The following is a 14,645-nucleotide window of genomic DNA, read 5'->3' as shown; positions in this document are numbered from 1 at the left end:
AAGGTGGGGAGAGGCGGCGCGACTCGCGCTGACTCCTCGACTTACCCCTCATAATTGAGAGAAAAAACATTAAAATTGCGTTAACTTATTAATTATATTAGGGTTGGGTAAAAATGGCCCTAGGGAGGGAACTAATCTCTTCGAACGAGGCTTCTTCATATAATTGCGATCGAACTTCACTTACAGGTAAGTTAGTTTGATCGTTCAATTATATTTCATTCGCCTCGTTCTCAAGATTATGTGTAGCTGTTCAGAGACACAAACGCAATTTTAATTTTGCTTTATTGAACAATATATGGTTTTAAATCACACAACTAACATAATAATTAAAAAGGTTCACTACAATGGTTACTCTGTTGCATTACTTTGGTTGCGAAAACTGGTTCATCTGTTATAATTGGCCTATTATAAAATCTTGCGAACGTTGGCGAACCTTCCGACCACCCTGCTATCCTCCTTATCGCGTCTATAGAGACCACCGCCTTCAGTCCTGCGGGCGAAGCCGCGTGTCTAGTGGAATGTGCTGAAAATTTAGTCGTCAATCCCAGTTTTAGATAACATCAACTTAATCCACCTACTTATCGTCTGGGAGCCAACCGCCTTGTGTGGTTTCTTAATCGCTATAAACAGACTATCCGTCTCGCCTCTCAGACTCTGTGTCATTTCCAAATATCTCTCAACCACAGAAGCCACACACAGTTGTGGGTCATCCCTGGAAAAACTAGAAGAAGCTGCAAACGTCCTGGGCCTGACGTCTTAATCAAGTCAGGAATTTTAATTCCCAACCCCTGACTGTTTTACAAATATTTGAAACCTTAATACTAGCTATAGTTTGAGCTCTATGGGCTGTACTTAATGCTATTAAAATTACTGCTTTATACGAAAGGACTTGCAAACTTATGGCATTCAACTCCGGTAATTCCCTACAAAAATTTAAAACTATCGCTTCATCCCAAGTGTGTGTGTATTTAGGCTTAGACGGTCGAAAACGAAAAACCCCTTTCAAGAATCTAACAACCATAGGATCCTCACCAATTTTAGATTGGGAGATAAGAGACACCGCTGATCTATATGAATTAAGCGTACCACATAACGCGCCTTCCTTATAGCTATCTGATAAAAAACTAATTAAACCAGCAATGTCCGGGTTCAAAAAATCGAGCCCTTTCTGGGATTTGAAAAGCTCCCACTTCTTGATGGCACCTTCATACTGCTTTATCGTCAACGGCGCTAACGATGCAAGCACGACCTCCAAAGCCTCCGTAGGAACGCCCCTTCTTAGAAAGGCCTCCCGGATACTTTTCCGACCATCAATTTGAGGTGAGACGCTTGAGGATGTTAATATGTTATTATCACCCTACAGGGTAATAATAACATATTAATGTCCGGTCCAAAAACTAATTCATCATTACAGAGCAATTTCTTAAAAAGCGGAAACCAAGGCTGCCCTGGCCAGAAAGGTACTACCAAGATACCCGACGATCCTTCATGCCGGATTTTGGCTAATGTCTTCAGAATTAAACTAACTGACGGGAAAGCATAAAAGAACCAATCTGACCAATCGTAAGTAAAAGCGTCAACACCCATCACTCCCGGTCCGGGCTTCCAAGAGAAACATTTTTCACATTTCGAATTACTCGCGTTAGCAAACAAATCCACATCGAGGTCTCCAAATTCCTCTACAATATTAGTGAAAAAACTATCATTGAGTTCCCACTCAATATTGTCGTTGACTAGCCTAGAGAGTCTGTCAGCTTCCTTATTTTCTTCCTAAGCAATGTATGAAGTAAAAAGAAATATTCTTCTACTTTCTGCCCACTGCCAGATCTCTCTTGCAAGTCTATTATACAGCTCGTAACAAACGCCTCCCATTCTATTGACATATGCGATTGCCGTAGTGTTGTCAACCCTTAACAGGATTTGAAAATTCCGAAAGTGAGCCGCTAATCTTTCTAAGGCCAATTTAACCGCTAACAGTTCCTTGTAATTAATATGAAAACTCTTCTGTTCTTCAGCACAAAAACCGTGACATTCCGTGTCTCCCGTCGTGGCACCCCACCCTGTATTAGACGCGTCTGTAAAAAGTTCTATCTGAAAGTCAAACGACTTAAAACTATTATTAGCCTTCGGAATCACATTAATCCACCAAGTTAAATCCGACCGAACAGACTTTGAAATTAGCATCTCACTGTCAAAATCAAAATTGTTCCTAATTAAGGCTAACGTCTTAACCCTCGCTAAGAGCTTCGTATATACTACCCCATACTCGACTGCCGGACACGCCGCCACCAAACTACCTATTAACTTGGCAAACAACAAGTAATTCAAGAACGTAACTGGATGAATCTATAATAAAACCTAAGAATTCACACCTAGTTGCCGGCTCGAAACATGATTTACGCTTATTTATGATAAATCCTAGAGATTCCAGCAACTGATCTACAGTCATACAAACATTCTTCCTGCAATCCCTCGCATAGGCGCCGATACACAAGAAATCGTCTAAGTACTGGTCACTACTGGTTTCAATAACTTGGTAAAAATGAATGGGCTTAGACTTAAGCCAAAAGGTAAACATACAAATTGATATAGTTGACCTTGAAAAATAAATCGCAAATACTTTCTACTACTAGGATGGACCGGCACTGTAAAGTAGGCATCTTCGAGATCAATGTTAGCCATATAAAAATTAAGAAACATCAAACCGGTCGCAGTTCTAATATCTTCTATTTTAAAGTGTGGAGTTATAATAAACTTATTCAACTCTTTAAGATTCAAAATAAAACGTGAAGAACCATCCGACTTCGGCACTAGAAAATAGCTGTCTATGAACTGTCTCTCATGAAAACTACAAGTTTCAATCGCTCCTTTCTGACGAAGGGCCTTTATATAAATTTCTAATTGTCTAATCTCCTCTTGCGAAAAACTTTTCTCTCTCGGTAACTAGCTAACTTAGCCTGAGAAACTTCCGAACTAAAATCGATCTTATAATATCTCGACACGCATCCTAGAATAAAACTATCAGAGGTAACCTCCTCCCAAGTTTTAACAAATTTTCGCAGACGACCAACAACTTTACATACATCGTTTATCTTCCTTGGACCTGATTCCTGAATCGGTTCTATCCTTGGTACGGCGCCCTCTGGTTGAACGGTTGATTGCGGTAGTTGCTCCTGAAGTTCACGCGACCTCTGCCTCTGAACGAATTGAACTGACCTTGGCGGTCTATGTTGCTTTGGGTCGGTCTCTTTCCCTGCTGGCCGTACGAGTTTAAAGGCTGACGATGCGTGAAAGATAGGCTTGGGCCAATGGGAAAAGAATCCATGTTCTTCGTCTCCTTTACCTTCTCACTCAGCTTTTTGCCAAAAAGTAGATTATCAGCCTTCGTATCTTCCAAAATACTCTTTGACTATTTGTCTAGGCCTCCTAAGATAAGGGCTCTTCTCGATTTTGTCTGACTGTTCATAATTTCTGCTATCAATTTCATAACATCAGTCAACCTTTCCAAACACTCCAGTCTATCAACACCTTCTTTATTCTCAATACATGTAGATAATAGCCATCCATTAGCTTTAAAAGCCGCAGCAGCAAGTCGCTGTCTCTTAAGCATCAAAGAATCCCTTGTCTTGGCATGGCTCGGTAACTTCTTCTCTACCTCACGATTCAATTCGGGTACTACAACTCCAACTGGGGTGCCATATTTTTCCAGAATATTCTCACTCTCTTCTTTTGGCAAACCATTTTCATACCAAAACTTTCCTCTCTAGAAATCAAAGATAAAACACATTAGGTCTAATATCAAAAAACTTCTTTCAAAACAAAGATAAAAGGCTTACTCTCAAAACTGACGGATGAAACTTGATGTCCAAGGCCTTGGATGCCAACGGATCGACACCTAATATCTCTCTGGTCTCGTCGTCCAGGTTCTCTTCCGCCTCACTTTGGACGTCTCGATTCTCTGAAAAGAATCATCGGGTGTCACTTGTACGAAAAAACAGGCCAAACTTACACACAAACCTCATGCGAGGGTTTGATAAGCGCGCCGCCTTTCACGAATCTGTACTGGCTTGCGCGCAGCAGAGACAAAACACGAGCGGGTAATACTGTGAATAGCAAGCACAGACCTGTCGACCGAAACAATGCAAAGCTTCGACTGCGTTGTCCTGCAAGCAACTCTAAATACGCTTCTATAAGATACTATGCACATCCTGCGAGTGTTCATATTTAGAAGAGAGAGAAAAAACGAAAAAACAAATTTCCCGTGACTCGCCTTGCGAACAGGCCGAAAGCCAAGGAAAAAGAATGACAACCGCGTCTTGCGAGCGCGTGTAGACCAAAAAACCAAGGTGGCTTCACTCAAAAACTCTCCACATTACAAAACATACCTTCTGATCCACTCTCTGACTTGACTCCATCCTCTCCACCGGAATCATAGTCCTTGTCGAAGAAGCTACCAGGATTTGAGCTTCTCAAGCCGGATTCCTTGCCAAAAGAGGATTCATCTCTTCGTTTAGGATTATTCTGCAACTTCTTGGTCCTACCAAACGGTAACTCCTCAACCTTCCTCTTACTCATAGCCGATCACTCTCAAGGAAAAAGCATAAGAAAAATCAAAACGCAAATGACCAAAGGAAAAAACACGTCCGCCAAGCGCTCTCCCCACCTTTTTTCTCCTTTTAGTCTCTAAACGTTGTGACATCTAGCGGATGAAAGGATGACTACACATAATCTCGAGAACGAGGCGAATGAAATATAATTATATGTACATAACATATAATAACACAATCGCGTCGTGTTACCGAGTAGCAGATGAATGTCTGTAAAGTAGATCATAACTGCTGTAACCACTGGTGTATAATACGTCTCACCGGAAGTCACGTGACTGGATGAGACAAAATATCGGCCATCGGGAGAAGAAACTCTGACAAAAAGTAATTCATCGAGCAAATTTTCAACTTGCAATATTAAGTTAATAACGTAATATATTCGAATAAATCGTTTTAAAGATGAAAGATTAGGTTAATATATTTCAAATAGATACCAACAGATTACACATAAGCGCAACACTAATGATTTACATGCAATCAAGATTTTTGTTGGAGGTTAGAAAACCCAATTTTAAAGTATATAGGGTTGCCCTTTCCTGGACCGAACTTCGCCCTTTCTTGCTAGTACGGTGCTATTGCTCCTCTTAATATATAGGGTCGTCCTTTCCTGAACCGAACTTTGCCCTTTCTTGCTAGTGCGGTGCTATCACGCCTCTTGATTTATGTTTGCAAAATAGTAACATAAATTTTATTGTTCAAAATCTATTAGATATATAAATATATGTATGGTAATCACTTCAATAGAACTATAAGTTTATTCAAAAACTAGTCAAGTTTGCACTGTGACAATACACTATAGTGCCCTACTGCAAAATTATAGAATAGAATTATACTATAGAAATAAAGCAAAAAATATCGTATATCATGTGGCTGCAATGGAGAGTTTCTGATTCTATGCTTAGAACAATCTAAAACACTCTCTAACACGTAAACAGTTCCTTTTGACACTGTTGTCTTGGGCATTCAAATTCAACCAAAACTATATTGTCTACCCTGGTAGAAAATTAACGAGTGAAAACCGTTAAAAAGTTAAGTTTAGTTGACCATTATTATCAAATTTGAATGTAAAAAAATTAAGCAAAATGTTACTAATATTTTAGTGATGCGTGTCTATTATACCAACACAGTATTATTTTTAAGTTAAAAATTGTTTTTTTCCTTTTTTTCTTGCATTAGAACCTTTGCATGTTTTATTACAAATACTATAATTTCTGGATTGTAACAGTCATTTGACAAATTTCAAGCAAATGTTCTGTTTTATCTTGAGTTAATGTGTATATCTATGCATTTATAATGTTTAAACTCTTATTTATTTAAATTGTTAACCACAACTTAGCTAAGTGACCCAGAACTTAGCTTATTAACTGTTAACGTTTCTACCAGGGTAGGCGCCAGTCTATATGGCCGTGGCCAACCCCATCCCCCACTTAAAACCCAATCTTTTCTTATGTATTTCGACATTGGAATTTACTGGGTTATTGGCCTGAAGATGCAAAGAAAAATTGTTATTAACAATTTATTATAAACTATTACAAAAAAATATTTATTTTGGGTTTCAAAAAATTAATTTCGTAATCTTTAAACAATTTAAAACTGAAATTATTCTTAACAATTTTTAGTTTTTATATAAAAAATCATCAAAAGTTTCAGTTTTCAATTGAACTCGAAATTATCCTTATTCTTCTTATCCTTTAACCTTTTTTATACAAAAACCAAGCAATCTGCAAAAAAATTGATAAGAATAATTTCAGTTTTCAATTGTCTAAAGATTAAGAATTTAATTTTTTGAAACCCAAAATAAACAATTTTTGTTAGTAGTTTATAACAAATTGTTAAGAACAATTTTCCTTTGCGTTTTCAGGCCGGCTGTATAAGCTGGCGCCCGGACTAATAGCCATTGCTTAATGACACATACTTACGAAAAAGCTAATTTGAAAAAAAATTTTAATTGCTTGATTTATTCAAAAGATTATACAGTATTTGTATTTCTAGCTATGTGTACCATTTCCAAATAAATGGCGCAAAATATTGAATACTTTTGTATATTGGAAAAGTTCATTAAAAAATACAATTAAATCCTTCGTAAAAATGTCAGTCAGTTCATTAAGCAGTTTTAGCCCAGTGGCATTTTATTTTTTTTCAGATTTTTAACTACAGCACTGCTTAAGGGCTGCCAAGCAAATTAAACAAACGCAAACATAAAATAACTAATAATTTGTAAATCAGCACCCCTCTGAAATAAAGAAAGATTATATGCTATTGCTACGATTGCATGTTTGATCCATTATAAATAATAGATGAAATACAAAAATATAGAAACTATTTACAATACAGTGTATGCTTATGCATGTCTTTTTCGAAGTTAAGCACGTGTTTCGTATAATTCGGAATCCGAGCAGTCTTATTAGTCAGTACCTAAGCAGTTATTGTATCTTAGACTGACCAGTTGATTCTAAGCTGTGCTTACTATACTGATCAGTTTCACTGCTTACCAGGACAATTACCGAAATAATTAATGTTCATATGTACTTATACTTATACGGATTCAAATAAGGGGCAAGTTTCTTATGTAAAAAAGTCAATATCGATGAAAGCATCTGACGTCGATATTAAAAAGTACAATCGGTATTTAGTAATAAATAAGACATTACTAAGCTTGTATCAATGATATTTTATTACATTAACCATATTTTTGTCCTAATCTATACACGCATTTATTTATTTACATCGATACAAGATGACGATAAAAATGCCAAACTTATATCACTTTCCTCTATACGCAAAATACAATAAAAACTTCTTAATTAAACAATATAATGCCTCCTCAGTTTTAATAATAGTTTAATAGACGAGTATATAATAAATTGCAATCACACGTCTTCGAAAATTCATTGAAGCTCCCAGCTGTTTTCCTTCGCATTTCAATTACAGATCTTTACAATTTTGCGATTGCTTGAAATGTAACTTTAGTAAAATAAAATTATTGCATTAGAATATTGCGGTTTTCAATTAAACCATTTTACAGAATTCATTTATGATTCGCATTTTATCACGTAATCGAAATACAATGATTATCTAATCACAACCAAATAATACTAATAATTCTGACGTTCTCTAAATCTACGATGTTTAATATCGAACATTGCCATGTTTTACATAATGAGATTTTGATACATTGAATAAACTGGTACATGCACTTTAAAGACGTGCTCTGAAAATTACATTATTTTCCCATCAACTTTCTTATCATCAATTTTAATTAAATATAAAAACGTGAACCTTCTCACGTATAGATGATTCAACAAGAATAAAATTAAACATTGGAGGTCATTTAACAGTAGAAATGCAAGTTTTTTTTAATTTCGCATAATTCAAATTATTCCTACGATCAAATTAATCAACAAACTGAAAATTTATTTTAGTAATTCTTTAATAACCATTTTTTAACTTTTTTACATATATTCGGTCCTAAGAAGAATGTTCTTCAAAAAATTTAAACTAAACGAGTCTCAATTTTTTACTTGAAAATCACATCTTCTTTTATATCCAGTAAACGCCGTTTCTTTGCATTAAAGAACGTTCTTCTTTTAAAAATGCAATGACTCTTGTAACAGTACTAAACATCGTACGTGCATTCCACCATAAAAAACTATTTCATTTGGTAAAGCAAATAGTGATAGTTTTTAAAGGAAGCACTCATTCGGGGTTTTTTGGCATTTTGCTTAGTAAATTGAAATATATTTTTACAACTTATAGAATGCTAGTAAAGTCTTAATCACTTTACGGTATTTTTAAAAATAATGTCAACCAGTAAGCATGAATCATTAACGCTAAGTAAATATTTAAACATGCTAATTTTTATAATGCTACATAACATATCTCTACAACAAATGATACAAATTTTAACAAACATCTTTAAGAATTCTTTGCTATTTTTAACGAGTTTTTCAAATGTCATAAGTTCCTTTACATATTGTACCTATTTAAATTATGTGAGAACTTATTGATATTCTTTAATGTCATTAGAAATGTGCGTTTCAGTGTAAAATGCAATGCTACATTTTTATAATCATTAATTATTTGCTTGTATTAAAAAATTGTTATCATCTCAGTGATGTAAGTTTATCAAATACTTTTGAAGAATGCGTGCGATCATATGAATAACATGTGAATTGCAATTAACACAACGACATTATCTATCATCTGACATTTTACAATAAGTTATAATTTCGGTGTAGAAATAATGTCTTTAATAATAGAGCCTCTTTACTATAAAACTGTCTCTGAAAACGCATCTTGCACTTATACTTTCACTTCTCACGCGATTAATAATTACGCACAATTTATGACACAAACATTTTTCAAGGTCTTAAAATTCGCCAAAATACGTAAATTTATTATCATGATCATCGTCAAAATAATACTTTGCTATTACAATAATTTATAATTTGTTTTATCGTACGAAGTATACGGATCATCAGATTGTAAAATAAATATCGTCTATATTAAATCGTCTTATCATGTTAATGAGTCATTCATTTCACTATTCCGTGCTAATTTGTTACTAATATTGTTTGTCACTATCTTGAATTGTATATAAAACCTCGGAAATCTTCAGAGATTATTCAGTTGAAATCTTAACTGTTAAAGTAACTTTTGTAAACGTGACTTCATATTTTGTATGAATTGATAACGGCATTGTGTATTTGATGTACAAATCAGACGGAAGTCTCGGCGGAAGTAGTACCATTTGCCTTGAAAGGACTAGTATCTTTCGATCGTATCAAGTCAACCTGTAAGAAAAGAGAAGCGAATACCCATATACCTAGATTCTGTTTTTCTTTTTTTTTATACTTTAGAATACTCTATGTATCCGGGATCCGGCCAAAAATATGGACTTAATAAAGAATGACAACTATTTACTCATTCATAAAATACGGGTCAGGGTTTAGCAGTAAAAAACAGCATATCGATACAATGTTCTCTAGACAAATGAAAAAGCAAGTCCAATATCATGATATGAATATTATCAAAATTTATGAAAAAAGAATCAATGATACGAGTTGCTTATTGTTACTGTTTTTGTGGTTTTACACAACTTGTTGAGTGCTATATACATGTACACTTATTCATAGCAGCTACACACATAAGCGAAGCAACATTATTATAATGCTAAAACAAACAGCACAGTGTCATAACGCTAAGAACTTACATTAATTTCGTTTGAAGATATTTTAGAAGAAACAAACGTATTGCATATTTGTTATACGTATCTGTAAAGATTGACGCATTTCAAATGTCAAATACATTATATACTTTCATTATGCACATTACTGGAGGATCGGGCGTAGTTTACAGTTGATATTATTTGAATGGCTCAGAATTAGAGATTGTATTTCTTTTCATCAATATGAAAACGTAATGTGGAGGTAATCATGAGAAAAGGGCTTACAATATGACCGAATTGATTATACCTATTGAATATATCATTCGGAAAATTCTGTAAACTATTGTTAACACTACATTATGGCATAGTAGATTTTCAAATTCAACATCTCAATCATATACTAGTATTTGTAAATGCAAACCAAATTCGAAAAATCGAAATATCATCGGACGGGGTGTGACAAATCAATATATAGTTATTTTTGTTTTATTTGAAAAAAGCTGATGATTAAGCTACATTCATCTAAAGCGACGGCCTTGTGTCAGCTTCAGCTTTCATTCGCGTGAATATTACTCACAGCCGTAATACATAGGGTTATGTCGCATGCCGGTGTATCGTGCTCTTGCCGTGTACTGTTATTCTCGGTGATGGTAGTAGTAGTAGTTGTTGTAGTAGTGATGGTTAAAATTTAGAGTTGTTAACGTTTTTCACCTTGATTGATATGCCACCGTCATCCTCGTCTTCCTCCGTCATAGTAGTTAGCCTCGTCGTCTCGTCTGTTGACAGAACAGCATCTTTCTTCGAATGCTTCTTCTGTTTCCCTACACTAAAATTTCTCAACATTAGGTAATCCAAAGTAACTGTTTATATGATATCTTTCGTGCTAGCCGACTCACTTGATCAACTTATTAGACTGTTTGTTTTTGTCGTTTCCCTCGTTGACCTGCTGCCAGATACCAGTTTTATTCACCTCCTCGCTGATATTTATGCTTGTGAGGGGTATTTTCATAATATTTCCATTGGCCAAAGGAATCTGCAAGTTACCAGACGACGCGAAGCCGATCGAGTCGTTGTGCTCCTGAGAAATTGGCCAAAAAATCGATGTCAGTTTAGTCAGTTGATTTATGCGAATGATTGTTATTGTAAAAGTTCAAGGCCATGCATCATGATCAGATAGTAAGGGCGAATTGTGAAATTCGATGCCAGTACAGATGTACTACAGGTAGGTGCTTTTCTGATATAACATACCGATAACGGGCAGAAGGAGGATTGGTCGACTATCGCATTGCATTTCATCTCGTAGTGATCAAGGCTTTACTTCACTAGTTTTGAACTTATCAGCGGCAGAAGTGCACGTATTGCTTGCACACACGTGCCGTAGTGTGTGTGTGATTCATGAACTCGATGAAGGCCACTCATTGACTAACTTTATGGTTAACGTGATCAAAGCGGCGTCAAAACTATCACTAAACTATTTTTATCCTTGTTAAAGACTTGAAAAATTTCTCAAAAACAAATTATCCATACCTCAAAATGAGATCCAACGACAGAAGGTGAATTGGTAGAAGCGAGTGTTGCTCAAAACTTGAAAAGCTTTTAGAACGAATGTATCGGTGAAAGTATCAAGCTCCAAGAATCTATTACAATGACCGCAACTTTTTACACTGCATCAAAAATCTATTTAATTTAAACATCAATATGAATTACATTCCCAATGCAGATTACTGATCGGAGCTCGATACTTCCATAGATTCCACAACGTATAAGGAAAAATGGTGCTACAAATTTGAAAGGAACTGACATCGAAAAACTTGTTGGGTGGTCGACTTCACAGTGTATTTACATGAAATAAAGAACACGAGCATGTAAGAATACTTGTGTTTAAGTGTGTATAATCTTGGTGAATGACACATCGATATGCAATTAGTTGGTTAACAGTTGCATATCCAAAAACAATTATTTTCAACCAACCGATCACAAGGGTTTTTAATATAAAATGAATTATTATATTGCATGTTTAACGTTCATTCTCCATGACAGTCTCGCGTTTAAAGTGGTATATAATTACTAGAATACTTTAGCTTATAGCGACACATGTGCTATTATTTACTTTATACAAAGACTTCTATATAATTATATATTTTTGTATATATAAGTTCGGAGTATAAAAGGCAAGGGATGCATCAAAATCTGGATTGCAAAATCTTTGTTAAAAAATTTTTTGATAAACGTCTCTAAAAGCTGTTTCGGCGAAACGCGAAACTGTCGTATCTCTCTCTCATCCCTATGAAGGTATTTTCAATCGTACTTATTGTAAGAATTCGTTTATTTTCAAAAAGTCAAGAGTACAAAGAGCAATTCCTATGATGCTCGTCATTATTATTGTACGATGAAAATTTTCATAAGGGATTATAAAAGTAATAAATGTGTGTGTTTATTTTTTATCCTCAACAATATTCGTCATTGGCACAATACAAAGATAAACGTCTACGCGAGCCATAGCTACACCCAAATCATTCACGATCATAATTCATAACAATCCTTCTAATACTGATTAGTGTTTCGTCAACGCTCCCTGTACTGGGCAACATACTTTTGTCAAGTACAGTACACGTAAGTATTACCACTTCTTGGCTATAATTACATTAACAAATCCACCGCAATAGTCTAATCATCATTCACTATCTAACGGAACTTGGAAAGTAAATTGTTTCCGTGTGCCCATTGGCTGGCTTATATTTTACTGATTTTTTTTTCTTCTAAAATAAAAAAACGCGTTTGTTAAAGTGCGTGTCGGATTTTAAATACGACTTATAGGCCGTAAACGTAAGAGAAATAAAAGTTCTAAATTAAGTGTTCCCATCGTAAAGCGTAGCTTTTTCGTAATCGCAAAGAGCTATAGTGACCACAGGGCATGGCGGCCTGGGGTCACTGCTCGTATGCTATTTACAAGTGATGGCTCTTAATATTTTGGTCGCGGTGCTAACCTCGCCATTCTCCAATTGGCGAAGGTCTTCAGCATGCTTCTTATGCGGTTCTGGCATTACGTCGTCCAAAATTTTCAATTCTCTCTGGGTAAAAAGTAAATCCAGGCTTTTCCTAATGCCAATCATAACTACCAACTGAAATGTGAATCGAAAAATTTAGTATGTATGTTAATCAAACAAAAACATGATTTTCCAAGCTCTGTAGTTACCATTAGTGGGAAAAGAATAGAAGTCGAACTAAATGATTTGATGATCCAAAGGCAGGCAAGGCAGGTGAGTTGTATCAAAGTGAACAAGTGAACTCGTTTCAGTGGTACCTGAAATCATGAATATGTATTGTGATACTGTAAATCCAAAGATTCGTTCAAATTTTATTTAAAAAGTTAGATATACTTTACCTGCCGAAGGAACATATAATCTGGTTGATATTTGACGGGCATTAACATGATCATTATCCGGTCGAAAAACTGTAGTCCTTTTAAAGATGCCACTCCCATATAAAGAAATACGCCAAAGAGCACTGGCATTGGTATGTGCTTCAACATTGGTGTCAAAAAAACTGAACAACCGATCATCAAAAAGATCAGGATGTGTGTAACCCTCTGCTCGCGTACTCCTAGGAACTGAGGCTTCTCACCCGGTGCTGCACATTCAGATTCCAACTTTAACGAGTTGACGTGGTTAATCGAGAGTACTGTCGCAGCCACAAACCAGGGCAGACCCATAATAGAGCAAATCTCGATTAGGATCGCCAGAACGAAAAGATCCAAGTGGTAACCACATCCTTTCTACAAATAAAAAAAAATGCATATCACAAAACTGTCTTGAATAAATTTGTCGATGATATGAATATTTTCTCATTTTTATTTACTTTCAGTTTATTTTCTTTCCGATTAACGATGACTGCCGTAATTTGCTGATCCATGAAAATCAGAATCGTGCCAAGCAGTGCTGGAGCAACTGCTATGAGCGCACTCCACCATGGATTCCTGTTGAAAGGCCATATCATCCAACCACGACCATCCAAAGTGGGTTTAAACTCAGCAGGAACTTCCAGTTTTGGAGTAGCGATTCCAACAAAATAATCCATAAGCGACATTGAGAAAATGGCTATGATAACGGCAAAATCACTAACAATCGCCCTGACCTGTAAGCAATGCGCAATTATTAAAATACAAACAATTAAGAAGTTGAATTTTTAAGTAGAAGCTGTACCTTTGAAGGAAAGAAAAGAGCATTTTTAAAATCTTTCAACTCCACCGAAACCAAAAATGTACCCATAAAAAGAATAATTGACATTAGGAACACGTCGGGTACATAGTGCGGTTGGTGGCAATCGTCAATGACCGTGCCGTTGAAGTTCTATAAATAGAATTACATTGTAAGCATTATTACATTAAAGAAGACAACTAGAATGATCTAGGCGATAGAAATTTACCTGACACGCAATCCTACTCATAGCTGACCAATTGACATGTTCATGACCAGGTGGCAATAAATTGAGAGTACTGTTTGGAGGTTTGCATAAACATAGTTCATAGTTGGATGAAAAATTTACATCGGTCGCATGAGGATTTATAGGGAATTTTTTTCCTATCGTCAGTACATTTTCGACAGCCTGAAATAATAAGTTTTATATGAAATTATTATTAAAAAACAGCCTAAAATTGCATGTTGCTTACCTTATAAATGAAAATAAAAGCGATCAAGGTTGCAAAATTCTCTTCGGTGAATCTTGTTATATAACAAACTAAAGCGCTGGCGTCGATTGCAACCAAGATGATTAAAATGATGGTTATCCAAGTGCCAATCCAAAATCGAAACGACATGTAATCCCAATCGTACTTCCTTGAAAATCATTGATATGGTTATAAATTCCGATGT

General features: G+C 35.5%; 2 protein-coding genes across 26 annotated transcripts in view; both read right to left on the bottom strand.

The window, feature by feature from the left end:
• Positions 1 to 3,119: 3,119 nt before the first annotated feature.
• Positions 3,120 to 5,573, bottom strand: LOC100679328. The gene is made up of 3 exons (XM_016987172.3): positions 4,386 to 5,573; positions 3,837 to 3,958; positions 3,120 to 3,763 (listed from the first exon to the last, which is right to left on the bottom strand). Exons 1-3 carry the CDS (start codon positions 4,573 to 4,575, stop codon positions 3,410 to 3,412), a joined length of 666 nt encoding a protein of 221 aa, XP_016842661.1. The 5' UTR covers positions 4,576 to 5,573; the 3' UTR covers positions 3,120 to 3,409.
• Positions 5,574 to 7,258: 1,685 nt separating this feature from the next.
• The window catches only part of LOC100119689 (electroneutral sodium bicarbonate exchanger 1), a 31,933-nt gene continuing 24,546 nt past the window's right edge, over positions 7,259 to 14,645 (bottom strand). For 15 of the 25 annotated variants that reach the window (XM_016987183.3, XM_016987188.3, XM_016987182.3 and 12 more), the window contains 10 exons: positions 14,444 to 14,609; positions 14,200 to 14,379; positions 13,977 to 14,123; positions 13,633 to 13,908; positions 13,160 to 13,549; positions 12,971 to 13,078; positions 12,762 to 12,896; positions 10,671 to 10,852; positions 10,486 to 10,600; positions 8,001 to 9,400 (listed from right to left, as the gene is read on the bottom strand). In XM_016987183.3, coding sequence (XP_016842672.1) covers positions 9,326 to 9,400; positions 10,486 to 10,600; positions 10,671 to 10,852; positions 12,762 to 12,896; positions 12,971 to 13,078; positions 13,160 to 13,549; positions 13,633 to 13,908; positions 13,977 to 14,123; positions 14,200 to 14,379; positions 14,444 to 14,609 — 1,774 coding nt within the window. In that variant the 3' untranslated portion in view covers positions 8,001 to 9,325. Of the gene's footprint in view, positions 9,401 to 9,819; positions 9,881 to 10,244; positions 10,601 to 10,670; positions 10,853 to 11,301; positions 12,897 to 12,970; positions 13,079 to 13,159; positions 13,550 to 13,632; positions 13,909 to 13,976; positions 14,124 to 14,199; positions 14,380 to 14,443; positions 14,610 to 14,645 lie in introns of those variants that run through there. The other 10 variants (XR_004345039.1, XR_004345036.1, XR_004345037.1 and 7 more) reach the window with 7 other exon arrangements.

The sequence above is a fragment of the Nasonia vitripennis genome, chromosome 5 (assembly GCF_009193385.2).
Source record: "Nasonia vitripennis strain AsymCx chromosome 5, Nvit_psr_1.1, whole genome shotgun sequence".
Taxonomy (NCBI): Eukaryota; Metazoa; Arthropoda; class Insecta; order Hymenoptera; family Pteromalidae; genus Nasonia; species Nasonia vitripennis.
The sequence above is the reverse complement of the archived record's forward strand: the minus strand, read 5'-3'. Positions and strand labels throughout refer to the sequence as shown.

Coding starts and splice junctions, on each gene's coding strand:
- LOC100679328 (XM_016987172.3), bottom strand. CDS start 4,575: ATGAGTAAGAGGAAGGTTGAGGAGTTACCGTTTGGTAGGACCAAGAAG. Junction 3,959..4,385: donor GTCAGAGAGTGGATCAGAAG/GTATGTTTTGTA, acceptor GATTCTTTTCAG/AGAATCGAGACGTCCAAAGT. Junction 3,764..3,836: donor TTCATCCGTCAGTTTTGAGA/GTAAGCCTTTTA, acceptor TTTGATTTCTAG/AGAGGAAAGTTTTGGTATGA.